At 38.4% G+C, this 16,108-nt stretch overlaps 2 protein-coding genes across 10 annotated transcripts in view; both read right to left on the minus strand.

Annotated features, from left to right (window-relative positions):
- Nucleotides 1-1,888: 1,888 nt before the first annotated feature.
- pfkfb2b (6-phosphofructo-2-kinase/fructose-2,6-biphosphatase 2b) lies at nucleotides 1,889-13,062 on the minus strand. 6 transcript variants are annotated; one of them, XM_085407285.1, is made up of 17 exons: nucleotides 12,857-13,062; nucleotides 12,368-12,523; nucleotides 11,706-11,831; nucleotides 11,090-11,186; nucleotides 8,640-8,706; nucleotides 8,378-8,452; nucleotides 7,361-7,417; nucleotides 7,090-7,214; nucleotides 6,711-6,918; nucleotides 6,308-6,454; nucleotides 5,698-5,802; nucleotides 5,393-5,522; nucleotides 5,244-5,306; nucleotides 5,092-5,156; nucleotides 4,206-4,373; nucleotides 3,507-3,529; nucleotides 1,890-2,979 (listed from the first exon to the last, which is right to left on the minus strand). In XM_085407285.1, exons 2-17 carry the CDS (start codon nucleotides 12,450-12,452, stop codon nucleotides 2,910-2,912), a joined length of 1,611 nt encoding a protein of 536 aa, XP_085263411.1. In that variant the 5' UTR covers nucleotides 12,453-12,523; nucleotides 12,857-13,062; the 3' UTR covers nucleotides 1,890-2,909. The 6 variants fall into 6 exon arrangements, 5 of the variants coding, with proteins under 5 accessions (XP_085263411.1, XP_085263415.1, XP_085263412.1 ...); XR_014911780.1 differs by having other exon boundaries at nucleotides 1,889-2,979; nucleotides 3,507-4,373; XM_085407289.1 differs by lacking the exon at nucleotides 4,206-4,373.
- Nucleotides 13,063-13,188: 126 nt separating this feature from the next.
- Nucleotides 13,189-16,108, minus strand: part of phtf1 (putative homeodomain transcription factor 1) — a 10,651-nt gene continuing 7,731 nt past the window's right edge. For all 4 annotated transcript variants that reach the window (XM_085407293.1, XM_085407291.1, XM_085407292.1 and 1 more), the window contains 2 exons: nucleotides 15,472-15,597; nucleotides 13,189-13,826 (listed from right to left, as the gene is read on the minus strand). In XM_085407293.1, coding sequence (XP_085263419.1) covers nucleotides 13,806-13,826; nucleotides 15,472-15,597 — 147 coding nt within the window. In that variant the 3' untranslated portion in view covers nucleotides 13,189-13,805. The remainder of the gene's footprint in view (nucleotides 13,827-15,471; nucleotides 15,598-16,108) is intronic.

The following is a 16,108-nucleotide window of genomic DNA, read 5'->3' on the forward strand; positions in this document are numbered from 1 at the left end:
TGTCTTTTTAAAAACACTACACAACGCAGAGTCGAGGAGTCTGTTTGGGCCGAACTGTTGCAGCGGGATGAAGCAGAAACCGGTTACAGTAGCATTACAGAAATGTAGCAGTGACAATAATATTGTATGTTGTAATCGCAATGGACAATTAGTGATACAAAACAACTGTTTTATCCTGTGAATAAAAATATATGTTTTTGTCAATGTACCATGGTAATAACAGAAGCGAAACGTAATATTGTGTCAGGACAATTCACTATTTATGCACAATAAATAAAGGAGCATAGCGCGACAATTTCTGTTCAGCGCCAGACTTGCTTGTAACCTATATCACCAATTATGCTAAGAAAAATGACGTATTAACTACTACAAAACTCTGACCTTTGTGGGAATGCTTGGAGCAGACTAACCTGTGAGCTGGAGTGTTCTGAGACGTTATATTTGGTATATCCAGGCCATCCGTAGGCTCTTACTTCGGAAACATGGCTTAAAAAATTTCTCTTCAATGACGTAATCCGATAAAAAAAAAAAGATCTCTTTACCCGTCGGCTTCCCGTGGCTGTCATGCGACCGGTTATTGCAGTTAATAATACAACAGCTTCTTGCCATTTTTTGGGTTTCTTTTTATCGCTGTGTAACTGAGTTCAATTGAAAGCCTGCGTGCGCTAGTACCTCTTGCCACAAGTTCCCAGAATCCTTTGCGGTTTTATCCCTGAATGACGTCACATTTATCCTGGTGGGCCGGTCTCTAGTCAAAATGCCCGGGCCGATTTTTTGTCCCAGTCCAGCCTTGGTTAAAGGACATTCTAAAGCTTTTCTATGGATGCTGGTTTTAGTGCAATTTCAAATACCTCACCCTTTTTTCATGTTGGCATCTTGACAGCTACCACTGAGACCATTTCTGATGAGGCTTCAGCGAACAGTAGATGCATCAAGTGAAGGGACAGATACACCTTTCAGGTCTTGTGTCAAACCATTGCTGGACACCCACCTCCAATTTCTTAATGACCTATCTTTCAGGTACTGTTCATTTACTCCAGATATTTTTGTGAGCCTGCCACTTCTTCTTTTCTCCTCTACTTGTCCAGTTTTCTCAGTGCTGAGATATGCAACTTTTTTTTTTAGCTAATTGCGTTCTGGGATTCAGCTTGTTGGTGCAAAAATACTGCTTTGTGCGTGTGAAACTAACAACTTTTGTAACTTCAGCTAAAGAAATGAGAACAAATTATGTTTTTAATTACCCGCTGCTACTAACAAAGTGCCTAAACATACATGTTTTCTTTGATAAACCTAATATGTGTACACACAACAGTGTTTCATCCCTTGATTTATGTTTCTTTTTTTCATGTATAAATTATATAATAATATATGAGAAAAGAAGGTTGACAAAAAATGGCTAGGTTAAAAAAAAAGAAGAAGACTGGACTGAAAAGGAGTAAAAAATCAGCCAGTGTCCAAAGAAAAGCTTTGAAGGACCCTCAGAAACCCTGGAGAATGACTGCTCAAGACCACTTTAAACACAAATCTGAGTCGCCCCAGAGTTTATTACAAAATAAAAATAAACTCTCGGGTGGCTCAGGACTTTTGTACAGTACTGTAGATATTAGATATAAGAATTTAGAAACCAGGGTAGCTAAAGTATGTACACAGTATATACACACACAAAAAAAAAGAAACAAAAAGATTGTACTGTGAGGCTAAAATCAGCCTTTGCAATTGATATCCTGGATGCATCTTAGGCCTAATATGTATAAATAATTTATATTAAACACCATCATAAAAAAACATAAGACACATCTTGGGAGAAACTTGAATAACGTCTCCTGAAAAACGACATAAGCTGCAAAGTTTAATGTTTAATTCTTTCCCTTTTTCAAAGCATCAATAAAAAAAGCAAAATGCAAGCCACTTCAAAATGTACTTTTAATGTCTGCTTAAAAGGCACAGTAGGCAGCTTTGAGCAGGACAACAATTTAACAACAAACATTACAGAATCATAAACTAAAACTTTGATCTATCATATAAAATCTAAAAAATTTGCTCCAGGAACAAAATACATTTGCATAAAACAAATAAAACACATTCACAGCCGGTATAATGACATGAACACAAATAGGGAGACAGCTTAAAGTTTGGCTGTTTAGTTTTACTACATAAAATCCTTCTACAGAATATATCGGTATGATGAAAAAAAAAACAAAGAAACATTTAGGTTGTAGTGTCAAATGTGATTGAATGTGAACACCTGCTTAACAGATAAGGTACCTACTGCTGGTATATAGTGCTGGTAAATCCAGCAATTTAGTGTATTTTCACTGCTTTCAGAACAGGCAGATCTAAATAAACGACTTTTATTTTCTAGAGACCATAACTAGCACATTCTGTCAAATTAAGACATAAATTATGGCTTAGGAACAAATTTGACAAGATTCCCAACTATAGATTGTTTATTTATAGCATATTAGTGTTTGATATGCATAGAAAATATAACAGAATCTATTTTTTCTAAATCTAACTGTGTAAATTAATTTCCATCATTCCAATGGATAACTTATTCCTATTACATTCAGTGACATATGGAGGATCTAATTCTATCAGTATATCTAAAGTTCAGTAAGGCATTGCAGGATTTATATTGAGTTTTTTGTCATTCCTGTGATATAGTATGTTGTGTGCGTTTACTGGTTTCTTTATGTGCACATGCAGAAGTATTTATGACACCAATGATAAGGCTTCCTGTTCAAAGCCTCGGCATGCAGAGACGAGATGGAGACCTTGAGATAACTAGAACTATGTTACCTCATGCAGAAGCGGCCCGCTTTTCAAAAGAAACACTCGATTGACTCGTGACTGGATTCAGAAGTTGTCCACACTGTGGCAAGAGTAAAAGAGGAAAGAAGATGTGATCTTCACTCAGAAGCGGACACAGCCACTAGTTTCTTCTGAGCTGTCAAAGTCGCTTCCTTCGCACAGGGACTCCTTCAAGAAACGAAAAGAAAAAAAACCCTCAGTGACATTCACAAGTCAGTTTTCTGCAGCAGCACATTCTCAACTAACAAGCCACTAACAGCGACATAGTCCAGAAGTTGTGTTTTGAGACAGCTCCATTAGTATTTTATCAATATCTAATTAAGGTTTAATTATATAGTGCGTTTCTAAAGTATAATCTTATATACTCAACAAACACCACTGGATTTTCATGATATAATACATGTTGAATAGTCGTCTCTCATTAGTTTTAATAAAATTGACTGCATCTATTAAAATACCAAAGAATCAGTATATGACAAAGTGTTTCTGATAAGGTCGCTGTGATGAAACAAAGCTGATATCAACTTTCACTGTGCAAAGGTAATGGAAGATTAGAGAACCCAAAGACTGATAACCACAAAGAATAGACCACTGCGGCAACATATACCAATATGGGTTACAATGAAATGAGTTGAAATGAAATACAATGAAATACGGCAATCAAAGGTTGACAACAAGTTTCCAAAAATACTTACAGACAGCTGCCTCCTATCCGAGTCTGTAAAGACGGGGTTGGAGCAAGAGAAGGAAGGGAGAGAGAGAAAGACAGATAGAAATGTGGAGAGGGACTGAAGCACTACACCCACAACGCAAGGCCAACAAGTACACAACACATACAAATATGAATATGCATTTTAAAATGTTAACATTTTTAAACTGAAGTGGTTAATGTATTTGGGGGAATAAATTATATTTTTTAGCAGAAAGCTGACATTTCACAGATTATTTTGGGGTTTTAATCAAACTGAATCATCACTTTGGGTTTTTTAACAGTTATGAGATGATTAGAATGTGCGTCTGTCTCTCTGATGTTTGTGTGTCTTTTTCTTAACTCCACAAGGAGCCTTCCTTAGTAAAGAGTAGACATGCTGTTCTGCATATTCAAGCTGTCAGCAGCCTGGCGGTGAGGCAGACGTCATGCAGCACAAACATATGACAGAAACAACATTTGAAGAAAGGAGCAATCCATTCAAGACCCAAAACATGCCCTGAGAGGAAAAGATAGATGGTGGAGGTGGATGTCATGTATGCTGATTGCAACACAGACACCAAAATTATCAAGAGGATCCAAAACTGAGGTGAGAAAATGCCAAACACATGATTACAACTGTGGCGGGACCAATTACGGAAAGACGGTGTGATTTAGAGGGGGATCCTTTAACTATCTCACTAACTTGGCTTTGCCGTTCCTCTGGCATCAAAGCAGATGGGGTGGGGGCAAGCGGTAGCCAGGGCTGGTTGCCTGCGCTGTAGAGCCTGGGCCGCTTGACCTGGTCATGACTGGACAGGGGAGTGTAACTATTCCGGCGATGTATGAGAGTAGAGTCCTTCGGGATTTTACCCTGGTAGAAAATGAGATACCGCAGGTGTTAAACGAAAAAGATCTTTAAAAAAACAACACCAGGGGGCACCTGACGAGGAACAGCCCAAAAAATTAATAAAAAAAATGCTGCACTCGCCAAACTGATCCAAAGCAAAAGGTAAGGAACTGCTTCCACCCACAAAACATCAGTCAACAGCAAAAGCACAGCCCTGATTACACAGGACAAAAAACCCCACCTGCTTCAACCAAAACCATGACAACACTGGACCTAAACAAGTCAGATAAAACTGCCTTCACAGAAAATTCATAATCTTAATATGAGGACAGACAGTAGAGTAATGACAAAGATGAGATCATCCAAGCAAAATAAGCATGCTCAGCAATGTCTTCCTTCAAGGTAAAATATCACTTAACATTCACAGGCTCATAGAGCAAGCCAAGCTGAGGAATTAAGGCTAAAGGTAAAAGTGGTTACAAGACAAGGATATAAGGAAAGGAGGCAAGGAAGCAAAGCCTAATATATACAGGGGGTAAGGTGTGATTGTGCCAAATGAACAGACACAACAAACAACAGCGCATCTTAAAATTATATGCTGAGATTCAGTGACCAATTTAGTGCGAGTAAACAATATGCATATTTTACAAATGATCAACTTTAAACATTCAATGGAACAGTGATGTTCGCCTACTTGTGCAGCTATGTGATTTTCTTTTCCGCTCATTTCAGAGCAACTTACAAGAGGCCGGTCTCGGTGCGTGTTTACTGCCTCCACATTCAGATAAAACATTTCCACTTTACAACCTACAAGATAATAGACAATACATTTACATTATCTTCTCACGTTGCCTTATGTTGTTACAGTGTAGCGATCATCAGGTAAAGACTTACCGTATGCAACAGGGGTGAGCTTGAGAATTGTGTGCAGTGGACATTTCATGTATGGAAGATCCTCTGTGAAATGAAATAAATAGCATACGGGTTCATCATTGTCTGCTTGTGTTGTCTGTAGCATGTGTGTATGTTTGTTTTTATCTCACCTGCACCCTTGTCCAAGAAGTAAGCCAGGAGACAGCGCATCACAGCCTGATGGCAGATGACCAGCACATTGCCTTGTCTCTCTAATTCCATAATAACCGGCTCCAAGCGCTGAACCAGATCTTGGTAGGACTAATGAGCAACAAAAGATCATTCTGGGCTCAATTGCTAACACTTGAAAGGAAATTAACCTTCACAGCTTGAACAACACTGGTAGAGAAAGAAAGCTGAATAACAAAGCAGAATAAAACTACTGCCGCTGTGGCTGCTGATCAGACGCTTTATTGTGAGTAGTAGTTCAGGTTACCTCTCCTCCTGGGTAGCGATAATGATATTTGTCTTGATCCCTCAATGCAAACTCCTCTGGGAATGTCTCCTGGATCATCTCGTAGGTCATCTCCTCACAAACACCCTGGAAAAGGAAAACAAATCATTTATCCTCACGTCACAGCCCACAATGAAAAGAAATGTTTCAGCACAATTTGAAATCTAAAAAAACATAACTGGATAATTTCCCTTGATAAAATATATAAATGTCTCCAAAGAGCTAAGCCAGTTTCAAATATAATAAAGCCCAGGAAACATAAGGTGATCTTGAAGGTTAGTGAAAAATGGAGACCGATTTCATCCTCAGAAAACAGTCATCATTTAATCCTTTGATTTCATACTGTGAATAAATAATGACTTATTTCATGTGACCTAGATCTTTTCAAAGTGTTATAACCCTTTTTATTCTCCTCCGGATGCTGCTTTGACATTAAATGTGATCAAAGGGGCTGAAAATTTCGTTTGTCTTTGACTCTTACCTCTATGCAAACATATTTTATAAGTGTCTTGGAAATAACAGCATAAAGTTTCCATTATTACAAACCAGAGGTCTAGCTGTAAAAATTGCTATAGCTGTGGAGGGTACTGACAGCATCAATCTCATTGAGGATTTTCCACTGTTCATAAGGCACGCCAAGCTCTTCCGCTGTCTGGATCGTCCTTCTCAGTTGGCTCGTCCACACCTTCAAATCTGACAGCTTGTGTTCATCAATGAAACCACGCAGAGCGTGGGCGAACTGGGATGTGAGAGAAAGGGAGAGGCTTCAATTTATCCCTCATTAAGGGCATTTCTTGCTTTATTAGACAGATATTCACCAGTGAGAGTGAAGAAAATAGGAAATTGAGAGGATTAAATCCAATAAAGGTCACAACTCTGGAGTGCATGATATTGCAGTTTAAGAACATCTTATCCCAGTAGCTATCTTCTCTTCAGAAACTGGCTCAACAGTTCATTAAATGAGCATTAACAGAGTGAACGTGCAAAAATCCTACCTGTTTCCCACGAGGGGAAAGTTCAGAATCTCCTCCGATGCGTCCTTCAACATTGTGTTTGCTCTCTCCGTGTCGACACAGGTAGATGGAGTGAGAGTGCACATGGATGTTCATGAGGTAGTAGACGATCTTGCTCTGGATGTAGTCCTGCACCCGGTTCACCAGAAAACGCTGGCCCACGTTTATAACCTTGATAAAAGAAAGGTCCCTGCAAATGCCAATGCAACACGCCAGTGATTTACTGTCGCCATCTAGTGTTTATTTACTAATTTACAAGGTCTAATTCTGCCAATATAACAACTTTACTGTTTGGATTAATAAGAATACTTTGGAGGAACAATAAATGGTAAAGATTCAAATAATGAAAAGCAGTTCATACTTGTCATAGTCATCAGGATCTAAAGGTTGGTAAGTGACCTTGTAGCACTCAATCCGCTTCAGGAAGTCATCCATAACTCTCTCTCTGTGTCTCTCAGGGTAGTCTGGACTCGAAACCTTCACTTCCTATTATGGTTAACACATTCAAACAATATTAGTATCCAGTTCAGTTCTTACATAACGCTTCAGATGGTGTGAATATTAATAGGTAATGGAGTTTGACCCAGACAAAGTCACAGTCAAAGGTTAAATTCATTTAGGTGAGATCATACCAGGATATTAGCAGCAATGACTTCGGGGTCATCACACACCGACTCCACAAAGAACACCTGTCAGAAAGATGGAAACTCAGAGTCAACGTACGCTAAACATTCCTGAAACTGACAATCAATTGTTTTATAACAACAAATTTTACATTGCCATGAACCTAGACAAGAACTTACACAAATACAGGGTAATTAGCATCAACAAAAAACACGACACATAGATTATGAATTAGTGAGCTTTCCACATGCAGAAAGGCAAATTTAGCTCACTGAGTTTGACTTTTTCCAGTCTTAAACACAGACTGGTAGAACTGGTAGCTTCAAATCTACAGAGAAGAGAGGGAGAGGGAGAGCGATCCTGGATAGCTTTATTTTCCCAAATGTTATCTATTCAGTTAACAGCACCCTGTGAAGTTTGAAAGCCTCACAGTTTAAATTCTGTGAATTTTTGACATCTAATAATAAATATGCTAAATGTTTGAAAGGTGATTTTATTAAAATTATTCTGAAATTTTTACAAAATTTGTAGATATTGTTTTTTTGTAGTTCATTAGCCTCTTTTCTTTTACTCTTCTAGCTGTTTCTTACTTTTTAATAAATGTGTTGCTCCCATCAAATTCAAAATGAGCTCATATTTTCTGTGAAATAATAAATGTTTAAATGCTTGATATGTTTTGCAATTCAGTTTTTAATTTAACTTGACTTTTTCAAAATTGGGGTTGTGCATTGAAACTCTTTGTGTAATGTATAAATTGAGCTCATGTAACCTCTGATTGATGATAGCACGTATACTGAACAGAAACCCACAAGGATTAATTAAAGATGGTGATTCAACAGGATCTTGGGAAATAAAGGTCAGTTCAATAATGCTGTTTCCCCCCATGGCGATCGCGCTGTTCAGCAAAATAAATGTGATAAATGTAAAGACTTTTCCATGGCTTCAAGTAATAACTCCAATCTGCACAATACATTTTAAAAGTCCCCACTGGGATATAAATGTGTAAAAATAGCAAATAATTTCACCTTAAAAGCATTCTCCTTCACAAAATCTTGAATAAGGTCTCGTCGTTCTCTTGTTGTGTTTGTTGCATCAAAAACCTGAAAAAAAAAGGGCAAAAACAAAGACAATATTTGTTTGCTCTCTGTGAAATGTTTGTAGGACAGCGTAGGATTAAGACTATCCCAATGCCAGATGTGTTTCTGTTCTGGGTATTTAAAGGAAACGAGCCAACATCGAGACGCCATGTCAATAGAGAAGCATGCACATAAAGACTGAGACACTCACAGCAATCTGACCTCCCTCCTCTGTCAAGTACGCCTTCACATCTTGCAGCGCTACCAGAGCACACTGCCTGCAGCAGAGAAAGCAAACATAGCAGCAGCCAACTATAAAAACCAGATTTACTGAAATCCACCATCATCAAAGTTCACATTCTAGTGTCAGTGTCAGAAATCTGAAAATGTTACAGTAATACATTGTAGATTTCATGAAAAAAAGATTCTTTGTAGCCCCCCCCCCACCCAAGTTTTGGATTACAGCTTTCTTCTGTGCATCAAATACAATGGTAAACTGAAAACCCCAACAATTACAAGACATGAAAAACACACATTTTTAAAATCACAAAAAAATGTTTCCCATCTGTCGGCAGTAGGGTTTAGTCACTGACCCAGTTCAATTATCATGTGCAAGAGTTATGTGGTACACAGTGGTAGATTTCTCCTCCAATAAAATGCAGGCATATAGAGTTTAATTTGTTCTGCTTGAAGGCTGACAAAAAAAAAAAAATCAGCTGCAATGTGTCTTTCCTCAAACAATACAATTTGGAGGTGTATTTTATCTATTTGGAGGGAGGAATGTTGGAAGGCACAAAACAAAACAGCATTGATTACCATAAATGATTTTAAAAATACATTTGTTGGTGTTCTTGTTGAGTGTTAAATCAAAATGTTTGTCATTTAGCCAGAGCTTCTAGTCTTGTCACCTTAAGAGTTGAAGCTAAGGGACTGCTGGTGGTAGCTTTAAACACTATACTGCAATATATATATATATATATATATAATTATAATAATAATCTAAATAATAATACTAATATTAATAATAACAATAGGTAAAATAACATGAAATTATAATGCAAATTACAATTAGCATGAATCAGGAGGATAACATTTTAATGAAGTATTTAAACAGCACATATTCATAAGGTTCACTGGTTAAGGCTAAATTATCAGCAGAAAAAAGTTTTATATCTAAATCCTCACAGCAAGAAGGTCCTGTGTTGAAATCCAAAACATTAAACTGGCCTTTCCTCAGGGTGCTCCAACTTCCTCCCACAGTCCAAAGACATGCATCTTAGGTTACTCTGTGATTGTAGATTGATTTTAGGTTCGGATGTGAGCCTGAACGGTTGTCTATCTTTCCGTATTAGCAAAGTGACAGACTGGTAACCAGCAGAGAATTGGATAAGCAGTTAAGAAACTGATGGATGAATGGCAAGAAAAAAAAATGGTACCAAAAACAGAAATTTCAGAGAGGTTTCTTTGTTTGATTAAAAAACAGGCTATTCCCAGAGGGAACGCAGAGGGTTGACAGAAAAAATTACTCACATTTCCTTAATTGAACAGTGCAAAGGTTTTGAGGTGCTTTGGTTGCTACAATGGGAGACTTTCTATTGGCAGACAGGCAACTTAAACAATAAAAGCAATTCTTCTGATTGCTACTTGATTGGAGTGAGCTTCTTTTTTACAGCAGGACAATGACCCAGAGCTCCAAACTATGGAAAAGCTATTCCTAAAAGAAGCAGTGAGCTGGCAATCTGCGTGTAATAGAGTGGCCAGAACAGTCAAAGGATCTTAACTCTTTTGAGCTGTTGTGGGAACAGGTTGATTGTGCAGTGCAAACATTTATCTAACTCGTGGGAGGAAATTCAGGAAGCATGGGGTGAAATTTCTCCAGATTAATTAACAGCTTGAATACAAAAGGTGTACAAACCTGTGATTACTGCCAATGGATAACTCTTTATACAAAAGGAGAAGTCTGAAGGACAAAATTATTAATTCAAGTACAAATCAGTATTTTAAAACTTTATTTCTAAAGTTGCCAATACACCACACAGCTGAGCTCCAGTTTTTAGTTAACTCATAAGAAAAAGGTAGATGTCACGTGGAACTATTCCTTTAAACTGGTCTTGCTGATACTTTATAATAACAAACACAAAAACTCAGGCTGGATATCCATGCAGGTCCACAGAGGGCTTGTGTCAGCTTCAGAGTGACAGCGGCAGCTTGTTTAATATCTAGGTCAAAGTCAGCACTAGGATGCTGTCAAGAGCCCGTCACATTTTCATGATAGCCATGCATAACACAGCCCATTTCAATCACTACTACCAGATTAGACCAGGAGGAAAAGAGGCCTTTTGTTTTGTTCTTTGTTAATCTTTCTGTTGAAACACTGATTTACAGTCACTAATCACAACCATTTGTAGGGCACACTTTGCTGCTTGTGTGTATGTGTATATCAGTTTAGGCTGACTGTGGCTGAATACTGACTGCCGGCCAAAAAAAAACAGCTTAGTCACTGATGCAGCAGGGAAATCTGCAAAATATGAAACCGACTAAGGTTGAATGCAAGAAATGTGACACAGCCAGTGAGGATATGACAGTTTTCTTAGTGCTAGATAAAATGCAATGTACATTGTAAAAACGTATTGTGGGCACACGTGTAAAAGTGAACCTTACTTCCTTATTTTCATGGCTTCTTCATTGTCGTGGCGGAAGAAATCATAGGACTTATAAGCTCTGACAGCCTCTCTGCGGTATACGCCCAAGTTAAACACTGAAAAATGAACAAAGGACGTTATAAATCTGCCCTGGCTGTGCTGTCGTCTCTCATTTTGGATACACTTGGATATACTTTTGTTCTAGTGAACAACTAAAACCACAAGAATTTAAGTGGCTAAATTTAGCTTCTCTTTGTGGGATCATTTTAGAATAGTTACATTTAAATATTTATTATGCACACACAATGTCAGTGGGGGGAGGTTTAAAAATTCAGCTTTTGCATTTAAACATTTTGCTTTCATTCTAATGTCACTGCTACTTGTTTTTGTGACATATATAATGCATGCCTAAGTGCTGGAGAAGAGATAACACTGATGCTGTTTTTCATGATCTTTAGAGTTGCTTTCCCACATTAACTAATTAACTATCCTGGTTTAACTTCTACAAAGAAGTAAAAAGAAATACAAAGAAGGATTGAAAGCATATGAAAGTTCAATAAAACACACTATGAAATTTTTTAAATTTGCAGATGGCATTAACTGAAACATAATGAGAAAGAAATGTTATGTTCTACCTTTGGTTGGGACTCCTATCCAATTGAGGTAACGTGTGAGTTTCTTGGAGATGTAGGTCTTTCCTCTAGCGGGCAATCCGATCATCACGATCACCGTTGGAGAGTTTGTCATGTAAGAAGCCCATGCTGTGCAGGAAAGAGATGCAAAGAACTGAATGTCAAAGTTAAATGCAAATCATATCTGACTCATAACCAGCATTACAATAGAGAAAAACATGTTTTAAACAGGCATGCCAGTGCTGCACACACTCCTGAACAGCCAGTCTTATATAACTAGGTCATGTGTATACACAAAAAATAAAAAGTCTCTTTGGGCACAAATATCTATGGAGTGGGTTCAGAGGTGTCATCCGAAGAAATTAGAAGGAGAAACATCCTGGGAGAGAGAAGTAATTTTCTTAAGAATAGCAGAAACCACTGAAGGTTTCAAAGTATTTTTATCACTGGTCATGATTTATATTCTTTTTCCTTTTTTTGCCAATCCAGAGAAATTCATTCCCATGTAGGTTGGAGACTAAACGAAGCAGCTTTCCTCTCACTGAGGTGATTGTGATTTGGTCAGAGCAACAAGACAAGGTTTTATATTACAAGTGCACCTGCACACTCTATAAGCAGCGATGCATGAATTAAAACCTACTAAAATCTAATTGGCGTTTACTTACAGCATTTTTTCTCATTGACTCTGGGGTCTGTTTTCTTGGCTTCTGTGGAGTTTGCAGAGCCATTGTCTCTCTGAGTGCTTGACATATTGGAATCTTCTTTAAGCGCAATTCAGATCAGCTCTCTCTCTCCCTCAGAGGGACATAGTCCAAGTTGGTCTGCAACATGCATGCAAAGGATTAGCCTCAGACAGAAGAGAACCAGAGCTTTGTATGCAAGGTTTTCCTATCGATGTCTTATGGCTTAATGTATCCCCGGCAACATCGACTGCAGAGCAAGCAGCAGGGGAGCTGTGAATGAAGACGAGAAGTACTGCCACATCATCTGTGCACAGGAAAAATACTTGGCTTAAAAGCACTATATTTACAAAGCCGCACATGAGCGAATCATGCGGTGGTTTGCTCTCTCACTCGCTGGGGTGACCGAGTTCACTCTAACATAATTTATACCACAATCCACACAAGACGAACATACAAGAGTCAGTGTTTTACCTGGTAAGGAGGTAAATACGAAGAGACCTGCTTTCGGGACCGCCTCTGAAAGACGCAGTCATGCACCGCAGGACCGGGGATCTCGTGATCTACCGGACACAGAGTTTGCGTGCGCCGGTTCGGTTGGAGGAGCCAGTCTGGTCGGCCTGTCCTTGGTGCTGAAATGCCTCCTCAGCCGGCTGGTATAGTTCCAAGCTGGAGGTGCGTGTCGACGTTCCTCTACCGTAACGTCAGCCTACGCCAAAGCACACACCCCCTAACCACAAGGGCTCTGCAGAGGATCAGGCGCAAGAGCAAGAAAAGAAAAAGCGCTACACAAAGACTGAAGGGTGAAAATCCTTTTATTTTTTCACCATAAAGCAAAGATTTATTTATTTTTTTTACAATAAGCACAACTAGCTTCTTTGCATAGTTATTTTATTCAGCATTACATACCTCATTATAAAATGCAGATAGTGGTCAAAAGACAATGGTTTAACATAACAATTGCTAAATAAATAAAACCAACCCAGAATCACAGTGTTCCCTTACTATATTTAAAAGAAATAACAGTGAATAAGACTAAGCAACCTTTACACATTATCTGATCATTCACATGCCCACATATATGTACAAGAAACATGTGTAAATCTGTCACAGGAGCCTGGAAAGAGCTCAGACCTCAGCTTGCTGCTATTTTTAACCATTTAGAGAACATTCAGAAGTCAGAGGTGAGGCACTGAGTTTGTGGCAACGCTGATGGAAAATGTGATGCCAGGTCAGCTGAGCAGCCAGCGCTGTGGCGTGTGAGAGACTTTCAGAGCATCTCAGGCTTGTGAAGGACTGATGAAGCTCAGTTGGAAGGCACCGATAACAGAGTTTAGTGTCAGTAGCTTTGCACACTTTTCGGCGATAAGAAGATGTCTGCAGTCTCCAGTGTCTGACTGTTAGTGGTTTGTAGTTTTCACCTTTAAGGCTTGATTTTCCACAGCTGGAAATTAAGCAGAGACGAAACAAAACAATTAAAAAGAAAAGGTTAATCATCTTACTGTGCAAAATAATCCATTTAAAAACAGATGTGAAGAGAAAGCATTTAAAAGACATTTAAAATAACAGTCTCCAATTGTCTCAATCATGGACTGTGGAACCAGTAGCCAGCACATGCAAAATAAGGAGTTAAGACTTGTGAGATTTAAAGTGGAGCCAAACCATGTAGTATTTTAAAAGCAATCAATAAATCTGAATGAAAGAGACGCCAGTGTCATCCTGCCAGGACTGGAGTGATGTGTTCCCTCAAATGAGTGCTTGTATTTTGCACCAGCTCATTTAACCATGTATACAAGGAGTTGTAAAAATTGTGGCAGGAAATGAGGGTGTGTAGGATGTTTAATGTTGTTATTGGTGGGCACAGGCCTGACCTCAGCAATGATTATAATCTATAGCTAGCAAAACTGAAGTAGACTCTTCACATGCTGGTTAAACTTAACTACCAGTTCAATACTTTGGGAAACTCCATATTTACCCCAGCCCGCCCTTGCTGCTGCCTCATTGGTGGATACATATACTCTTTGTAGATGACTGGCTGTTTAAATTTTTGTAACATTCTTTTTCTACGTAATCACAAAATTAAGTGGAATGGTGGATAAGTATACTGGACTCATGCTAACACATATGTCATTTAAAGTGCTGTATGCAGTATACAAATCTTCATGACCCCGATGAAGGCCACAGACTGAAACGAGTTGGTCAAGTTGGTGACTTTACTACAAGTGTTGCTAGAGCTTCGGCCTCTTTAGACTCTTATTGTGCCAGAAACCTTTTATTCTGTTTTCAAAGAAGCCCTATTTACTCTGTATGTATCATGTTTCTGCATTAAGAATAGAGCCAGACACGTGAGGATAATAGCTTTGTTTAGCTTGGAATTGCATTGCATAAAGACAATGTCACACTTTTCTACAGTTGTAAAGAGAACACATTAACATAAGGTTTCTCAATTGCGTAATTCACATATAAACAGGAATTTACAGCAGTTTTTGCACATCATATGCTCTAGCTACATACTAATCAAGTAAGTATTAAGTGTAGTAAAGATTTGTTAATACTGCTGTCTTCAAGCAACCACATAAATATATATTTCTCACGTGGTTAAGCTACTCATGGGAGTTTGTCACTGTGCAGCTTTACTTCATGTTTTTCCTCTTATCATTCACATGCTAAATATTTTGAAATCTCAAAATGCACATTTCCAGCTTGTCTGCCAGATGGCTTCAACCAAAGCAAGGTTTCCAGGTCAACTCTGTAGGCTACTAACAGCTCCAACAGCTAGAGGGCAACATGCAGCTGTACTAGAACTAAATGTACAGCCTGTACTTTTAGTTGCTCCTCTGGTGATTTATTATAGCAAATATTTATAGTTGTAGTCATTATATTCAATTTTAAACACAGACACTATTTAAATGGCTCAAATTAGAGCAACAACAACCAGGTTGTACTGATAAAGTTTTATTTTTTTTCTTGAGAGATAAAAACAAAACAAAACATGGAGCCCAGAGTGATCAAGGATGTGCATCTTAAATCATCTATTTTTCTCGTCTTTTTAGGCAAATTTCAACATTTTTCATTATAACTTTACTCACTCTGATGTTGAAGCCAAGCAGGTCACTGACTACGGCAGACACAGCAGAGAGAATGACAACTTTGGTGATGTTATAGATCAGAGGGTTCACTGTGAGACCCAGCAGTCTGAAAGGAGTATCGAGCTCCTGGAAGATGTAAGGAGGAAGAAAATGTTATCTAAGATTTATGACATGGGTACCCATACCCTGAGGCTAAAAATGATCAAAGCCAGAATTTATTAAGGATGAAAAACCACTGACAAAGGGGACTCCACTTGGCCTTCATGAGAAATATAACAATTACATATTGCAATACAATCAAATTTATAGCATATCCTTCAGCACAAAGTTATTACGGCTGTCCCAAGGAGATCAGTAGTGAGGAAGAAAGAGTGATTAAGCTGATGGATGTTAGAGAGTACCAACAGAGACATGACAGGGACTGAGGAAAGAAAAAAGAAAAAGACAGAAAAATCCCCAGCTCACTGCAAAGTTATAATATTATAATTGCATTCTCTACACCAGGGCTGCCCAATCCCAGTCCTTGAGAGCTACTATCCTGCAGCTTTTAGATGCATCCCTACTCCAACACAGCTGAATCAAATGGTTTGATCTCTTCAGCATGCCATCATGTTTGGCAAAGGCCTGATAACAAGCC

The sequence above is a fragment of the Rhamphochromis longiceps genome, linkage group LG5, assembly GCF_057381845.1.
Source record: "Rhamphochromis longiceps isolate RC_006_pf linkage group LG5, R_longiceps_female_GT1.1, whole genome shotgun sequence".
NCBI lineage: Eukaryota > Metazoa > Chordata > Actinopteri > Cichliformes > Cichlidae > Rhamphochromis > Rhamphochromis longiceps.

Coding starts and splice junctions, on each gene's coding strand:
- pfkfb2b (XM_085407284.1), bottom strand. CDS start 12,452: ATGTCAAGCACTCAGAGAGACAATGGCTCTGCAAACTCCACAGAAGCC. Junction 7,418..8,377: donor TGAAGGAGAATGCTTTTAAG/GTGAAATTATTT, acceptor TCTTTCTGACAG/GTGTTCTTTGTGGAGTCGGT. Junction 6,455..6,710: donor TTTCCCCTCGTGGGAAACAG/GTAGGATTTTTG, acceptor CTCACATCCCAG/TTCGCCCACGCTCTGCGTGG.